The sequence below is a fragment of the Eptatretus burgeri genome, chromosome 14 (genome assembly GCF_056783735.1).
Source record: "Eptatretus burgeri isolate ZD-2024b chromosome 14, Ebu_testis_v1, whole genome shotgun sequence".
Lineage (NCBI taxonomy): Eukaryota > Metazoa > Chordata > Myxini > Myxiniformes > Myxinidae > Eptatretus > Eptatretus burgeri.
The window spans coordinates 66045680-66063670 of NC_140974.1; the positions used below are offsets into that span (position 1 = coordinate 66045680).

At 43.0% G+C, this 17991-nt stretch overlaps 1 protein-coding gene across 9 annotated transcripts in view; it reads left to right on the forward strand.

The window, feature by feature from the left end:
* Nucleotides 1–17991, forward strand: part of SYT7 (synaptotagmin 7) — a 107472-nt gene that overhangs the window by 64074 nt on the left and 25407 nt on the right. For 2 of the 9 annotated variants that reach the window (XM_085855309.1, XM_085855311.1), the window contains exons 3-7: nucleotides 1079–1170; nucleotides 2001–2132; nucleotides 12877–12942; nucleotides 15164–15331; nucleotides 16479–16718. In XM_085855309.1, the coding sequence (XP_085711435.1) occupies nucleotides 1079–1170; nucleotides 2001–2132; nucleotides 12877–12942; nucleotides 15164–15331; nucleotides 16479–16718 (698 nt within the window). The remainder of the gene's footprint in view (nucleotides 1–1078; nucleotides 1171–2000; nucleotides 2133–12876; nucleotides 12943–15163; nucleotides 15332–16478; nucleotides 16719–17991) is intronic. The other 7 variants (XM_085855315.1, XM_085855314.1, XM_085855318.1 and 4 more) reach the window with 5 other exon arrangements.

Consider the following 17991-nt stretch of genomic DNA (forward strand, 5'->3'; position numbering starts at 1 on the left):
TATATATATCTCTCTCTCTCTATATATATATATATATATATATCTCTCTCTCTCTCTCTCTCTCTCTCTCTCTCTCTCTCTCTCTCTCTCTCTCTCTCTCTCTCTCTCTCTCTCTCTCTCTCTCTCTCTCTCTCTCTCTCTCTCTCTCTCTCTCTCTCTCTCTCTCTCTCTCTCTCTCTCTCTCTCTCTCTCTCTCTCTCTCTCTCTCTCTCTCTCTCTCTCTCTCTCTCTCTCTCTCTCTCTCTCTCTCTCTCTCTCTCTCTCTCTCTCTCTCTCTCTCTCTCTCTCTCTCTCTCTCTCTCTCTCTCTCTCTCTCTCTCTCTCTCTCTCTCTCTCTCTCTCTCTCTCTCTCTCTCTCTCTCTCTCTCTCTCTCTCTCTCTCTCTCTCTCTCTCTCTCTCTCTCTCTCTCTCTCTCTCTCTCTCTCTCTCTCTCTCTCTCTCTCTCTCTCTCTCTCTCTCTCTCTCTCTCTCTCTCTCTCTCTCTCTCTCTCTCTCTCTCTCTCTCTCTCTCTCTCTCTCTCTCTCTCTCTCTCTCTCTCTCTCTCTCTCTCTCTCTCTCTCTCTCTCTCTCTCTCTCTCTCTCTCTCTCTCTCTCTCTCTCTCTCTCTCTCTATCTCTCTCTCTCTATCTCTCTCTCTCTCTCTCTCTCTCTCTCTCTCTCTCTCTATCTCTCTCTATCTCTCTCTCTCTCTATCTCTCTCTATATCTCTCTCTATATCTCTCTCTCTCTCTCTCTCTCTCTCTCTCTCTATATCTCTCTATATCTCTCTCTCTATATCTCTCTCTCTATATCTCTCTCTCTATATCTCTCTCCCTTTATCTCTCTCTGCTTTGGATGACCTTCGGATACAACTAAGATTGTAGACTGGCCATTTGGAGAATGTTCAGGGATCGAAGGGTCGAAACCTCGATGATTAATGGTACGCAACTGATGATCGGGATACTTGTTGAATCAGGTGCTCAATAAGCTGAAGGGATTTTCCAGATTTGTCTGTCTGTCTCTCTCAATGTGATGTAAGTGCATACCTAATTGTTTCTTCTCCTCTCTTATACCCCACCAATGTTCCTTTCCACAAGAAGAAGAAGAAAAAGGAATACAAAGACCCTGATGAAGAAAGCATTGGGACTGAAAGTTACGATGGTGGGCGTCGTGGAGACAGAAAGTTTAAGTGAGTGGTTGAGGAGAAGGACTTTTGAAAGCAAGAACGTTTTGGATTTATTAATGAGCTGTAGAAACCAGTAAGTTTGAACAATTTAAATAACCGGAGGTGCTTGGGGAGCGAGAACCCTGGAGACCTGTGATGATTTGTCATGTTAGAACCTCTGAAAAGCTTTGGTGATCTTTGGAGAGACCAGTTACCCCAATATAATATACTTATTTATTAGTTTTATTAAATGGCCACGTTCTTTCCAGAGTGTTGGTGCAGCTGAAGAAGTCACTCGGCAGAAAATATGCTGGATGGTTTGCCATTACTATTCCCATCAGTAGTCATGGCAGTAATTAGGAATTTGGTCAGGGGGTTTGAAAAGGTACATTTGCATTTTTAGCATCCTCCAGAAAATACCACCAGATGGGATACTTTCCACTTAATGTCCCTTGAAAGGACAGCGCCCTCACTGATGCAACGTCCTGCCTATGAAGTATGAGGATGACAGTTATTGTTGGCTCAGATTGAGGATTCAACGCAACCGAGCCAGCTCAAATGTGAGTATGCTATCTGTGAGCTATCCTGCTATATCCCTAACTTGTTAATAGGAGTTGTGAAATCGAATCATAAAAGTTCAAACTTTTTGCATTGGTGTAGCCTGGCATTAAAGGTGCAGGATTTAATCTATGACCTGCATAGAATTGCCAGAAATCCAACCCACGTCCTGCCTTTTATTACCTTGAGGCTCTTCCTGCTGTTTGTTTGTATCTCTGTCTGTGTATATTTTGTTCTCTCTTCTTCTCTGCTCTTCTCTCCGCTCTCCTCTCCTTTCTTCTCTATCCTTTCCCTAGCGACCTTGAAAAAGACTTTTGGAATAATAATGAAAGTGTGGTTCACCAGAAGTGGAGTTCCTATCCACCACAGGAGTTCATCTTAAACGTCTCTCCATACGCGCCTTATGGGGACCCACGACTCTCACTCAAGTGAGTCCTGGACCTTCCCTGGACTTAACAATGACAAATACTGGGTCGTTTTCTTATTTGTTGCCATTTCCATCTTCTTCTGCTCAGTTTCTCTTTCTCCTCAATCATTTACTTAATTACTTGAGAAAATCACGAAGAGTTTATATTTTTATTATTTTAACCGGGGTCAACATTCCTCTTCAAAATACTTCACCGGTGGCTGCAACATAAACTCTTCTCCTGTTCGGATTATAGAAACAACTTGGAGAATTATTTGTTGTTTTTATTTATTCACATCAAATTATATCCGTTTCAGGACCAATCGTACTATAATGGAGGTGTGTGTGTGTGTGTGTGTGTGTGTGTGTGTGTGTGTGTGTGTGTGTGTGTGTGTGTGTGTGTGTGTGTGTGTGTGTGTGTGTTTGGGGCCAAAAGTCCACGGATTGCATTTTTCATAAATTATAATGAGTACAATACATGACTTTTTTTGGGGGGGGGGGAGGGGGAACTTAAGCTGGAATTAAATTTTGAAGAGGTATGTACAGACAAAATAATTTAATTTGAAACTAATTAAATAATGCAACTATCACAGAATTTGTTTGTATGAGCTGAAAGAGAATTATTTATGGTATTTACGGGGACTTCCTGTTTTTACTGCCCGTCTTGAGGGGCATTTCAGCTCGTATTGTCAATGTACCAAAACTCGTAGATTTTCAGTTTCAAGTTATGTCCAAGTTCTCCTGTCTGACTTCATGACAAGTTGTAGCTTAATTAATCTCAAGTCTGGACTTCCAAATTTCCAGTTTTTCCTTCCTGAGAGTTTGCTTGTTTATCTATCTTGTTCACTCCATGCATCCTCACCTACTCCTCACTCCTCTGCACACCAATTGTTTATCCTAAATCTCCCTCTATTTTATCCTTCAACCCTGCTATTGGTGTTTCCTCCCTCTCTCTACTGTTCCTTTTGTTCCGCTGCATCCTCATCCATTCAGCATTCTAGCTCTTCCATGAGCCTTGACTCTGTATACAAAAAAAGAAGAAGACAAGCCGGTAGGCGACGAGGGATCCGCTAGGATCGAAGCGCTGGATACGATGCTTTTCATTCTGACAGATCCACCGACGAAGATCCATTGCCAAGACGTATTGGTTCACATACAATTGTTCCTCTGCCTGGCAAGATTTTTCCTATTGCGTATTTTGCCAACTGGCACTCCTCATAGGACTACCATTTGAAAAATAACACCTAAATCAAAAATCGGCTTGAGTAAAATTTTCTAAATATCTCGAAGTGTTTATTTCCAAAGTCTCGTTTCTCCACATTCAAAACTGTAGGACAAGTATTGAAAATAGTGAACGTAGGTCGAGAAAAAGTGTTTTTTCGAATTTTGCGTATTTCAACCCCGACACCCTTGGTGATCGAATCTGGAAAATTGCTGCGGTTCAATTTTGTAGTAGTTATTAAACTCTATCCATACACCGAATTTGAACGTTCCGCCATCGACGGTTTCCGAAGTCAAGGTCACTTAACATATTCCCTGGTTCACCACCTTTCCGCATTCGGAGGGCAGCCATTCGGAAACTATGAGAGATAGAGGAACGTTATGCTGTCGCGATAACTAGATGGGGATGCAAAGAATAGGGAGGAGTTGGTCCGGTCACTCTACCTATCATAGAAGCCGCGCTACGTCAGTTACCGTTTGGGTTCTTAAAACGCGGCTGTTCGGCCGCTGCACAGCAATGGGTGGTTGCTTAGGCCTAAGTCACATTTGCTCTACGGCGAGGATATGGCGGCCCTACACCCTCTGAATTGACAGAAACGTGCGGCGGCCGCAGAGTTTCTGCAGTGACCTCAGGGTGGCCCTACGCCGTTCGGCTATATTTTACAGGCCGTTAGGTCACCGTGGAATTATAACGCGGAGTTATAACTTTTTTCATTTCTATGTTCGCCGTAGCAATTCGACAAGCCGAAACAAAAGAAATGGTAAAAAAAAATTAACCTATTCGTTACCGTCCGTCTGGCCGCATGTTCGCCTTAGGGCCCCCCTGCGGTCGCCTTGCGGTTGCCTTGCGGGCACCTTGAGGCTACCTTGCATCTGCCTTGAAAATTCTATGGCCGCCGCAGGGCCCCCTTAAGGTCACCGTGCGACATCAAATCAAAGACCGTACGGCAACCCCACGTTTTCGGTCTCCACAATTTCTAAGACCCAAGGCCTAAGTCACATTTGCTCCATGGCGAGGATGCAGCGGCCATACGCTCTCTGAATTGACAGAAACGTGCGGCGTCCGCAGAGTTTCTGAGGTGGCCTCAGGGTGGCCCTACGCCGTATGGCTATATTTTACAGGCCGTAAGGTCGCCGTGGAATTATAACACGGAGTTATAACTTTTTTCATTTCTATGTTCGCCGTAGCAATTTGACAAGCCGGAAAAAAAAAAAAAAAAAATAACCCATTCCTTTCCGTCTGTCTGGCTGCACGTTCGCCTTAGGGCCCCCCTGCGGTCGCCTTGTGGGCACCTTGCATCTGCCTTGAAAATTATATGGCCACCGCAGGAACACCCTAAGGTCACCGTGCGACATCAAATCAAAGACCGTACGGCAACCCCACGTTTTCGGTCTCCACAATTTATAAATACGCCGTGCAGCTCCCCGAAAAATAAAAACATATGTGACTGCTACATTGTGTGACTGTGGAAATACTGCGGCTGCCATATAATTACTAGTGGCCATAGATTTTGGAGACCCCACGGCTACCGTGGAAAATGTGACTTAGGCCTAAATACGCCGTGCGGCTCCCCGAAAAATAGACATATGTGACTGCTACATTGTGTGACCGTGGAAATACTGCGGCCGCCATATAATTGCTAATGGCCATAGCTTTTGGAGACCCCACGGCCGCCGTGGAAAATGTGACTTGGGCCTAAATATGCCGTGCGGCTCCCCAAAAAATAAAAACATATGTGACTGCTACATTGTGTGACTGGAAATACTGCGGCCGCCATATAATTGCTCGTGGCCATAGATTTTGGAGACCCCATGGCCGCCGTGTAAAAATGTGACCAAGGCCTTAGCAACGAAACTCAAACGTGCACACTCCCAGCTCATATGGCACATGTTCGCCAAGTTTCATCGAAATCGGTTTGCTGGTTTGTGCTGTGGAGCCTCGCATTGCAGACACACACACACACACACACACACACACACACACACACACACACACACACACACACACACACACACACACACACACACACACAACCCGACAATAACGGATATCTAGCGAATCCCCAAAAAAGGGTAAGCTGCTCTCAACACACAGTGGTCCAGGCAGTTTGATTGAAAACCATGGCCACTTAGGGAGTGGTAGATCACTTTTTCTTATGGCCTCATCTGCATGAAACTACACAATTCATGAACAAAACTAGAACGGCACTTGGTGGAGCTCACACCTCCGCCAGGCTGGACAGTTTACGTTTTGTATCCCACTGATAGGCCAGAACAACATCCAGACCTGAACCAAAATCGAATCGGCTTGATCTTGTCACCTACCCAACTCATCCACCAAGTTTTATCTTAATCCATCTTCCATTTTTGAAACATCAGGCTATATATAGTTTTTGCCCCGATCTTTCAATGGTGAAGAATCACTTAAAAAAATTTCGGATCCGGATCTTCACCAAATTCAACTCAATTCGTCCTTGTGACACACCCAACCTGCCCACCAAATTTCGTCCGAATCTGCCCAGAACTTTTTGAGATATCCTGCTCACAGACAGATAAACAACCAAGGGTGAAAACATAACCTCCGTCTATCTCCGGTGGCGGAGGTAAAAATGTATCTGGGACCGCATGAGCTCATTGCACCTCCATTGAATTTCCTCGTCCTTTCTATTGAGGGAGACGAGGTGTGCATTTGTTGGTGTAAGGTGCATAACAGGCCGAAAACATGTGACGTCACATACATTTCACAACAAATCAGGAAGTGAGAAAGACATTGTGGAAATTTTTGGAAATCTGCCAGGCATCTGCCTCGGGGATGGCCAAACGGAGGCCCCTGGAGTACCGGCGGAAATTGGAATATTTTTTCTATTTAAAACGACTGTGATTTTATTTCACGAACCGTCACAAGCCGAGGTTTTGTAATTGATCAATGTGCAACTGGGAATGAAGTGCGTGTTGGCAAAAACATGATTACGACATTTATTTATTTTAACACATAGCGCATTGTCGGTATACCAGCATTAATTACCGCACATAACGACCAGTGTGACCACTCCTCATTTTCATAAATGTCAAGGTGAGCCAATGAAAAAAAAGCCAAGAATTCACAAGGTTTCAGAAAAGCGATGATGATAGAAAACCTATAGAAAACCAAGACGCCAAGGTGAACAACGAATAACCAAGATCTTGTGAAAAAAGCCAAGGAGTGGTCACACTGACAACGACAACACACTATTTAACAAAATCACTCGTAAGTCATTTGTGTCACTGGCCGCAAGTCTATTCATGTCAGTAATTCTATATCCGTTAACATTTCGACGTCTGATTTGAAGAACTTCTCAAATTTCAGAAATATTTGTTTTTATTTCATTGCAATGATATTTACAAATAAGGATGAAAGCAGCTTTTATTTGTGTACAAGCAAAGCATTCACTGAAATTGTATTGCTCAAACAAAGGCAGAAAATCATCCTCATGCTTCATAGGCAAGACCAAATTTGATTGGTCACGTTAAGAAATTCTTGAAGCAAGTCATTCAGCCGTTGTGAATTTAAATTTAGTAAATTTATATTAAAAAAAATCGTGCCTTACAATGCCAATGTAAGCCTCAATGCCAATGCCTTACAGGGCAGAGACAATCAAAAGGTGGAGGAGCTCCCTGTGAGCCAACGGCCATCCATATCTAGTGCCCAACTGTGTCTGCGGACGTCGTCCTGCAGTTGGGTTACTTTTTTATTAGGAGGTTGGTGGCAGGATTTGCACTCCGGCCACCGCAAAACACAAAAACGCAAAGAAATCTGAAAACCCACTCCGTGCGAGTACCTCCTGTGCAGCTTCCCTTCGCAGGGCAGCTCACAGGATGACCATATTGGGGCAAACCCTTCGGGACCCCCAATCTTTGATGATAGGAGGGAAACCACGGGGTAACATTCCCAGGTCAGATTGCGGGAGAGTGTGTCGGAGTGGTGCTGAGGTGTCGTCCACCAGACTGCGGTCTCCTTGGGTTAACCTGAGGCGGTCCCTTTGGGTGGGTGCCTGAAATGTCCTATCCCAAAGAGAGGATGATCACCCGTCTCTGTTATCATCTGAGCTCAAGCGTTTGGACATCGGTATTGCAGCACTCTCTGAGGTTCGGAGACCGGATTGCGGTGAGATAATGGTGGGTGGTTACACCTACTATTGGTCTGGTCACTCTGATGGTTATCATTCCCAAGGAGTTGCTGTAGCTGTGTCCAATAAGCTGACTCCATTGATAATTGAGGTAACACCGGTCAACGAGCGTATTATGAGACGAAGCATTCATCACTCCTTCGGTGTCATTTCCCTGGTCTCTGTTTATGCTCCGACTGAGGCGAGTGATCTCACCATGAAGGATGCATTCTACGCCACGCGAGAGTCTGTGGTTGATCAGTGCCCCAGACGAGATACACTTCTAGTCTTGGGGGATTTCAATGTATCGCTGGAACTGATAGGGATGGTTATGAGACATGTGTTGGTCCCCATGGGTCAGGAACTATGAATCAGAATAGAACTAAGTTCCTTGACTTTGCAAGAAGTCATGGACTTAGGGTGGCTGGTTCATAGTTTCAGCACCCACAAGCTCATCGCTGGACTTGGTATTCCAACGCTGGTGGTGTGGCAAAGGAGATTGACCATGTCCTTGTTGATGGTCGCTGGAGGATGATCCTGAACTGCAGGGTCTACCGGAGTGCTCAGTTCCTCAATACTGACCACCGGCTTGTTGTAGCAACTCTGAAGTTTCACCTTAAATCCAGGGGAATGGTACCAGCCCAGCCTAGGCTGGATGTTAGCAAGCTCAAGGATGAGAGGGTAGCTGAGGAGTTTGCAAACAAGCTGAGTGGAGATTTGGTGGGTCTGGGTGCTTTGGGAGGTCCTGAAGAGTTGTGGAGTGCCTTCAAGACCACCGTCCTTGATGTTGCCGGTGGATGTCTTGGAACTCACCGGAGGGCAAAGAAGAATTTTGTCTCTCGAGGGACACTGGATACCATTGACCAGAGTCGCAGGGCCAGGTTGAATGGCAGAGCTGAGCTGTTCAGGGAGCTGAGGCGTAAAACTGTACGTGCACTAAGGGTGGACAAGGAGGCCTATGTGCAAGGAATCTGTGAGGGGGTAGAGCATCACCTGTGGTCAAGTGATTCTCGTCCTGCTTACAGGGGAAGTCGTGCATTGCGTTCATCCAAGTCCATCCCTCGGTGTACTGCAGTTAGAGCAGAGGGTGGTCAGCTCTTGACAGAGGAGTCCGAAGTGAAGGCCCACTGGGTCAGTTACTTTGAGCGGTTGTGCCAGGCTGATCCACCAGCTGTCGAGTTGGACGTCAGGGGTGTTGTAATCCCTGTTGCTGACCCTCCAATCAATTGTGGTCCACCTTCGCTTGTGGAAACACAGGCTGCGATGAACCGTTTGAAATGGGGTAAAGCTCCAGGGATTTGTGGTATCCATGCTGAACTTCTCAAGGCTGGTGGAAATGCTGTACTCGTGTCGTTGCAGGCAGTTCTGTGCTCTGCCTGGAACACAGGCATCATCCCAACTGATTGGAAGAGGGGCCTTGTTGTCCCTCTCTGGAAAGGGAAGGGTGATCGCCAAGACTGCAACAACTACCGAGGGGTGACGCTGCTCTCAGTGCCGGGCAAGGTCTTCGCTTGGATAATTCTTGATAGGGTTCACCACCATCTGCTTGAGCACCAGCGTCCAGAGCAGTCAGGCTTTACACCAAGGAGGTCAACGATTGACCGCATCCTTGCTCTTCGGGTCCTCACCGAATGCAGACGAGAGTTTCGGCAGGGGCTGCTTGCAGCCTATGTTTATCTCTGCAAAGCGTTCGATTCAGTGAATCAGGATGCCCTCTGGAGGATTCTAGGTCTTCGTGTGGTGCCACCAAAACTGATCGATCTGATGTCTGAACTCTACTCTGGTACTGAGGGCTGTGAGATGTGGTGGTACCATCTCTGACTTATTTCCAGTTCTTACTGGAGTTCGTCAGGGGTGTGTACTGGCCCCCACACTTTTCAGTACTTGTATGGACTGAATTCTAGGGAGGATGTCGGAGAGATCAAGCTGCGGTGCATTGTTTGGGAATGTCAAGATCTCTGACCTTGATTTCGCAGATGATGCAGTCATCTTTGCGGAGACTTTAGATATCCTTTCAGGGGCCCTCGAGGTGCTGAATGAGGAGTCAAAGCCGCTGGGATTACGGGTTTCCTGGGTCAAAACTAAGATCCAGGCTTTCAATGACATATTGGATGCCGCTGTCCTGTCTGTGTCTGTGTGTGGTGAGGATTTTGAGGTCGTGGAGAGATTCACTTACCTTGGCAGTGATATTCATGTCTCTGCTGGCTGTGAGTCAGAACAATAGACGTCTGGGTCGAGCCTGGGGAGTCATGGATTCACTGGATAATGTGGTGTTGCACTGCGGTACCTGTGTGGGAGGACGAAAGTCCGAGTCTTCAGGTCCTTGGGGCTTCCAGTCTTGCTCTATGGATGTGAGACTTGGACTCTGACCAAGGATCTGAGACGGAGACTTAATTCCTTTGGTACCAGGTCTCTTCGGAGAATCCTTGGCTCTCGCTGGTCAGACTTTGTGTCCAACGAGCGGTTGCTGAGAGAGACTCAAATGACATTTGTTACCTGCATGGTCCGTGAGCGTCAGCTGTGGCTGTGTGGACATTTGGCTCGTTTTCCTGACGCTGATCCTGCTCACCAGATTCTCTCAGCGAGGGAGTCTCGTGAGTGGAGAAGGCCAATGGGCCGACCACGTGCCTCGTGGTTGCAGCAGGTTGATCGGCATCTCATGGAGATGGGGATGGACCTGGCATCTGCCTAGGGGATGGCCAAACGGAGGCCCCTGGAGTACCGGCGGAAAGTAGATGCAGCGACGCGCTGCTCTGGCGCATTCTCCCATACCTGACCTACCTGGCAATTTGATCACATGGCCTGGTCTTCATGGTGGTGGTTGTATGGCAGCTTAGCTGCCGGGGTAGCTATCATTTCTTGAAACGCGACTGTGTTGCTGATGCAGTGCCCCTCTACCAGTACACACACTGGAACTGGTACTCGTTTCGCCGACCTCGGAAGGATGACAGGCTGAGTCAACCCCCTGGTGTATTAATTCAGCGGCCGACGGGGCTTGAACTCAGGACCCTCGGATCCCAAGCCACCACCCTAACCACTGAGGCAACACCAGGCTTGCCTGGTCTTCATGAAAGAGTTGTGCACGGAGTGAAATTCCATGCATAAATGATCAGTTTGTTCAATATTTCCATCCAACTCTCTACCTTAAAGGATGCACGTGTCTCTTTGTTCATAAGGAGCAATTTCAACTGCGTTCAAGTTGACTTCACTACATTGTAATTCCTGCATTTCATTGGTTGTTTGAGTGTGACAGCAATGACAGCAATCCTGGAATACAGGCGGTGCAATAATCTTTGAGATATTCCACAAACGTGCAATAACATTCGACATCAATATTCATGGTTTTCAAATGTCTGATGTTTTTAGTCATAAACCTATTTTTATACACAGAGCCTCAAAAGGAGGATGTGGGGGGGGGGTTCAAACACCCAGCAGCCCCTCCTTAGCTCCTCTGCACATGGTGCTGAAGTGGGTTGGAAAATAAAATGATTTCACTTTAGCTTATCATATGAAATAATCATATACTGTGTATAAATTCACACATACTGTATCATCCCTAAACTCAATGTTATGAAAATCCATCATTTTTAAGGGAATAATTCGCTATGATTTGATCATGGGAAGACCTGGGGCCATTTACATGTTAGGTATGCAGAAATTATGGATTTTTGAGACTGCACCCACTCCCCTTTCCTCCATTTCTCATGCATTCTGATTTTCCAACTTCACCGTTCTATCTCTGGAATTTATTCCTGCTTTTCTCCTACCTTGCTCCCCCATTTCATCCTTCACACTGCCCTTTCTCCCCCAGCTTCTCCCCTTTGCTTAATATTCCTTTTCTCAATTTACCATCCATTCTACCTCTGCATATGTTATACACACCCCTCTTGGCACCAATGTAAGTCAAATGATAGCACCTGGTATATATATATATATATATATATATATATATATATATATATATATATATATATATATATATATATATATATATATATATATATATATATATATATATATATATATGTATATTCGTACAAAAATAGCAGAACTATGATTACCTGAGATACAGCAAACAATCAAAAGTATCAGTTACTGTCTGAGGGGCTGTGTTCACTAGCTTTTCTGCTTGGTTGCCTTGTTCTTTGGAGTCATGCCTTATTGATTTATGTTGATGTTGGTGGTGGTGGTGTTCATTTTCTGTTACTTCTTATCCATTATTCAGTTTGCTTTTTTTTTTGTTTTGTTTTATTGACCGTTATTATTTTTGCCATTTGGGTCCCTCTTTCCTTGTTTGTAAGCCTTTTAAGCCTCCTTGTTTTAGTGGATAGGGGAAGGCTTATTGCTGTTGTAAGATTCGTTTCTACAAGTTGTGCCCCCAAATTTTAAAGGTACTTTTCCATAAAGTTTCTTAGACCCCTCGGACTGGTACGTGACTTTTGGAATGGAAATTTGCATCAATAATGAGAATAAAGAGATTGGTTGACTTTTATGACCTTGACTTAATTTTAAGGTCATGACCCAATTATAGACATTTTAACATTTTTCACCCTAACTCGACTAAAGTTTGTCTGGGTTAACATCATACCCCTGCCTGGTTAAAGGTCAAGGTCAAATGGCAGTCTGACAAAAAATATATACTTTTTTTTGTCGTCACTCAGTTTTGCAAAAATGGGATCTCAAACACCGCTCGCTTGGCCTTTCAAGATGTTTTTGCATCATTATAGTGGATATGCACTGAAGTTGTGCACCTGATATTTGACTCGTGTCCTTGACCTACTTTTATAGGATTGACCAAATTAACAAAAAAGGCCTTTTTGATCATTTGAATAATTTCCCTCCGATTTTCATGACATTGAGTTTTATGGACAGATTGTAGATGGGGACACATTTTCTAAATTTACACTCTATCCGAAATGTTGAAGGTCAAAGTTAAAAGGCAGTCTGAAAAAATATATATGGCATTGTTGGATTGTGGACCATGGGTAAGCCATGGTCGGTCGACAAGGGTAAGCTGGGGGAAGCTTGCAGTTGGCAATCGCTTTGTAATCGCAGATATCTAGTTTGTTTTGCTGCACTATTTAATTTTTTTGTTTCGTGGAACAGTAATCATCAGCCAGTCTAAATTTGTATCTCTTCATTCATAAGGCCAAATTGTATTTATTTTTTAAATACCTTTCTTCTTACTGAGCAACATCCTGACTTCTTTCTTTATTTTGTACTGTTTGTCCATTCATCTTGTCTTTGTATTTCACCTGTATTTTTTTTTTACTCCCACCTTCATTTCTCCTATCTAGGCTCTCTCTGCACTTGTTTCATTATCTCTCTCTCTTTCTCTCTCGCTCTCTCTCACACATTATTTTCTTACCCTGTCCTTTCCTCTCCTCCTGCACTGGGCAGAGGCACGGCTCGGCATGTAACTGCCGGAGGGGCACCGCGGAATCGCAGCTCACTGGGGGATTTCTCGTGAGGCGTTTCTGCTCTTCCTGTCTTTCTTGCATCCGTTTTCGTTCTTCCTCGCTTGCTTTCCTACCTGATTGTGATCCATTTTATCTTAGCTGCTCTCAGCCTGCTTTCTATCCTATTCTCATCTTGAAACCTCCTTTCCATCTGCTCATTTTCATATCGTACACTACTCTTCCTCTACCACTCACTGCTGCACAAAATAGCGATTCCAAAATCCAAAATTGCTTCCCCTTCGCATGTTTTCATCTTCTCTACATGATTCCTCATATCTCATCTGATGTGTTTTTTGTATTTATGTCTTTCTTCACCTTGACATCTGCTCCTCTCTGTTTGTTCCAACCCCTTGTGCTTTCTGAAAAGCATTTTGCTCTACCTTGTCCATGAGGCTTGTGTAAAATGTTTCTAATCATATATGAGTGGTTGCTGTGAGTGATTCTCCAAGGGATAACTGTTTCTAAATATTATAGATCCATGAAATGAGTAATGTAATCATAATTGTTTGCTTTTATCAAGAGACAAACCTGTCTTTTGGGAAGAATTTTTAGCTTTGTTATTTTCACATTGTGTACTGTTCTTCTTTTTCTTCTTTTTTTTTTGCATGGTGTAACATTACAAACTAGAGAGTTCATAGAACACCTTATCCCTGTTGACTTGAGAAACAAGGAATTGGGCGGAGTCCATGAGTGACAAAATTGATTGGTCATGATGACGTAAAATGCTGTAATATTTTGTTCAAGTACTACGAAATGGAAGGGTTTTGAAAGTAACAAAAAGGCGATTTGTGGTCCACGGTGTTCAAGTATATAATTCAATTTAAATAAGATAAAGATTTTAACGTTTGTCGAAAAAAAAATTCAGCAAGTTTACCACCGTTGATGTGGCATCTTAGCCACCACCTTATTTAAGATGCCAAATTAGTCTGTCGTGCCTGGTGTTTGTGTCCTTTACGACGTCCTTAAAAACAGTAAGTTTCCTGTTTGGAATGATTTTCAATTTTGTTTGACTGCCAGTCAGGCAGATAGAGTTTAAAGAAAAATCTCACTCTTCTCCGTGCATGCGTGATTGGGACAAATTGAAAGCCAAAGTACAGCTGAACTGCAGGTTTGTTTTCTGATTCGTGTTCAAAATATACCAAAAAAATTTAAATGAAGTTGTTCCTCGATCATAAGCTGACATTTGTAGACAGAGAGACAGTCAGACAGGAGTGAAACAATTGTTTAACCCCACTTTTTCGCTTCACGTGCGTGGAATAATGATGATAAAACAAAAATGGGGATTGATTATTGCTCTTTTTGATGAAGGTTAAAGACTACAAATATATATATATATATATATATATATATATATATATATATATATATATATATATATATATATATATATATATATATATATATATATATATATATATATATATATATATATATATATATATATATATAAACATGATCAAATTCAGACATTCGTTAAGAGGATTAGTTGGGTGGTGATGTGATGTGGTGCTTTATGTAAGGTCAATAACTTCAGAAAACAACCAAAAATTTGAGTAGAAAACAAGGCTCTAGAAGTATACTCAGAAATTAAACTGAGAGTCAGAATGTTTGGATAGTAACTTGACTCGTTTTACCAACGTGACCTGATCGAGGCTTGACTCAAAATTTGACATTTGTGACAAAATTCCAGGTGTGATTAACTCAGAGCGAGCATTCTTCATAAATCCACCCAGTTGCGTGATGCAGCCTTCACCACTTTAGACCATGATGTTTTGGTGAATGATTCACCAAAACTTCTCTTTTGACCACCACCTTAAAGTATGTGTACTGGTTAGAGACCATCTACATATGATGACACAATTAAAAACGGAGGAATAAATTAAGAGAAACACATTTGAGAAAATGAAGGAAAGCATGAAGGATTTGGAAGCTGATGAGGGTTAGGTGAGTTGGGGAAGAGTAGGGAGAAAAAGGAAAGAAGAGATGAGGTGTCTGGGAGGATGGTGGGTGAATATTCTGCCATTTTACATAAATAATTACATGAAGATGACCGCCCCTATTACATCATATTTCTCTCTTTTATCCTAACTCGTACGAATAATTCACCTTTTCTTCATCTCCCTTTTTGTTTATCCTTCTCTTTCCTCCTTTATGTTATCATTTTCTCTTTATTTCCTGAATTCCACTCTCTTTCCCTGGCTTCCTGGGGTGGTGGGTGGGCGGCTCAGTGGCTCTGCCCTACCTAAGACCGAGGCTGAGTCCCTGGTGAGACCTGGGCATCCCAGCCGCAGTGGCAGCCTTCCTGCCAGTATGTCCGCTGAAGGTCGGGCAGGGAGGCATGGACACTGGCGCACGCTACAGAATCATCTGCTTTCCGGGAACCTGAACCTGGCCAAGTGAGCAGATAGCGAATGGTAAAAACCTAGATTGTATATAGAGCTTAAGGCTGAGAACTGTCCCTATACAGTTTCTCTGAACCCACTGGTTTTACCCTATCCTACTAGTCTTGGGATTGATTCGAGAAGCTTGTTCATTTCCTGATTTGCTCTTTGATTATTAACTTATTCACCCAGACCTTACGTGACAGAGCCCTGCATGGCTTTCTTCGATAATTATTAGTTTGTTTCACTTACCTTGTGAACTGTGACTTTATGTTATCTCGACCTCAATCGAAAACCCAAATAATCTGATGTAAAGTCAGTGTTGACCTGGTTTCAGTTTGATTTGCCCATTTGGAAAGATAAGCATGCATTATTCAGCTTGGCCTCAGCAAAGCCCTGCGACTCCACACTTGTCTAAGTTTATTTTGGTTTAGCAAGCCAAAGCCAGAACCTAATTGGCTTCGTTTTAATTTCACATGTCCATAACTGTAATTTTTTTTTAAAATTAAACCGAATTTTCTGTCGTGGCTGTATGGGCAGAAGATTATTCTCCAATCAACATCTGAGATGTCAGTGACAAGCCTCCCACCGTGGCATTTGATTGGATGAAAATGCTTAACCGACCCAATCAATTCAGTTAGTTCACTGCAATAGAAATGACATAAACTTTGTGACTAACATGTTTTCATGCTTAACAGAGGTGTGTGGGAATTGTTCTGAATAATCTAACCTTTTTATGCAATGCTGGGTGTGACTTTTACCTTGTGTGGGTGCTAACTTTAATTAACCCATTGCTTTGGTTTTTCCATGTGGGAGCTTTACTTGCTATGCTGGGGTTGAGTACTGTCCTTTCCCTCATCTTTTTGCTGTTCTCTCTCCCTCTACCCGATCCCATCCCCCTATACTCTTCACTTAATTTTATTGTCTGTGTCTTCTTATCACCTCATCACACCAAACACACACACACACACACACACACACACACACACACACACACACACACACACACACACACACACACACACACACACACACACACACACACACACACACACAATCTCTTCTCAATCACACTTGCTCTGGAACTGGATCAATGTGCTTCTATAAACTCTTCACCCTCCTTTAATCTCACCACTACTCACTCATTACCTCGATATTTCAGCTCTGTACTACACCCTAGCTCTCCTACTCAGATCTCTAGTAATCAGCCACAGAGTACCGCAGCCGGGATGCCATCTCGGAGTGGGACTCCGGGACGCGTGGCCAGCCGAGTGGCTAACCAGCAGGTCAACCCTGCTCAATCCACTAGCCCACTGTCGCGACCACCTGGTTCTAGTCCCAGCGGCTGGGACTTTGTGTTGAGCCAGATTCGCAGCTCAGGCCTTGATATGAAAACTTTCATGTGAGTATTGGGTGTATGACGTGGAAAGGCAGGCTTGTATTGTGGTTAGCACAACTCTTAAGATTTGAGATACGTTTGTAAAGGAGTTTGGAGGAGTTTTTGAACGATTAAACCTGTTGTTGAGTGGTTTGATATATATATATATATATATATATATATATATATATATATATATATATATATATATATATATATATATATATATATATATATATATATATATATATATATATATATATATATATATCGAGGAGGGTATTGGTGGGAAGGTTCATGATATAGTTATTGAGGTAAGCGATGGTTCAAATAAAATTATCAAGACGGTGGCAAGTAATGACTATATTAAAATCATCAAGTTTGTCGAGTTATGGTTAAGGAGGATCGAGGTTTGGAAAGGAGAGATTAATAACTGGATGTGTATATAAGTGACCAATGGACATCTAAACTAACAATGATAGTATGCATGAATATGGAATAAAAGGATCCAAGGACAAGCTTAACAAAAACATTCATCGGTGAAACAATGGCCATTTTACATTACATGAACTGGGTAGAGCGAGAGGATTAAAAATTGTTTTTAAACGAATAAGATCAGACATCAATTCGTGAAATGGGAGCGGTTTGAAGGCACGAAACAACATTAATTTCATTCTTTGTAGATTTATATTGTTTCGTCAAAACATTGTGGATTGTTCATTCGATGAGTAAATAGGATTGCATTTAGAATGGCAAACATCTTTCATTGTGTAAGCTATAAATCGACACACACGGATATTTTTAGACGTTGAATTCAAATTTCGACTGAAAATTCCTTTTCTATCTGAGCACAAGTATTGATGCACAGAGAAGAATGAAACGGTGGACTGAAGGTCAAACGGATTGACAATTATATTAATGATAGCAAATGGGCATGTATTGGAAATAAAGGAGGTCAGTGAAACTATTTAAAAATAAAGAAATAAATATAGATTGCATGTACATGTGGGGTATGAGGTGAGATGCTGCTAAGCTGCTGCCATATTGAAGGACTGAAGCAAAGAGCTGAGTTGGATTTTAACATGTGAAACAATCCAACTTTAAGGCCCTGTCACACCTTGACGTTTTAGCCAGCATATGGCAACGTATCAAAATGTATGTAAGACGCTGGCGTACGCTGAACTATTGATGTCTTTTTTAAGTTTTTGGCGTATTCATAACGAGTTGGACGTATGCATAATGTATTAGTAACGTACACAGAACGTTTCGATAACTTATAGATAACTTGTACCAACGA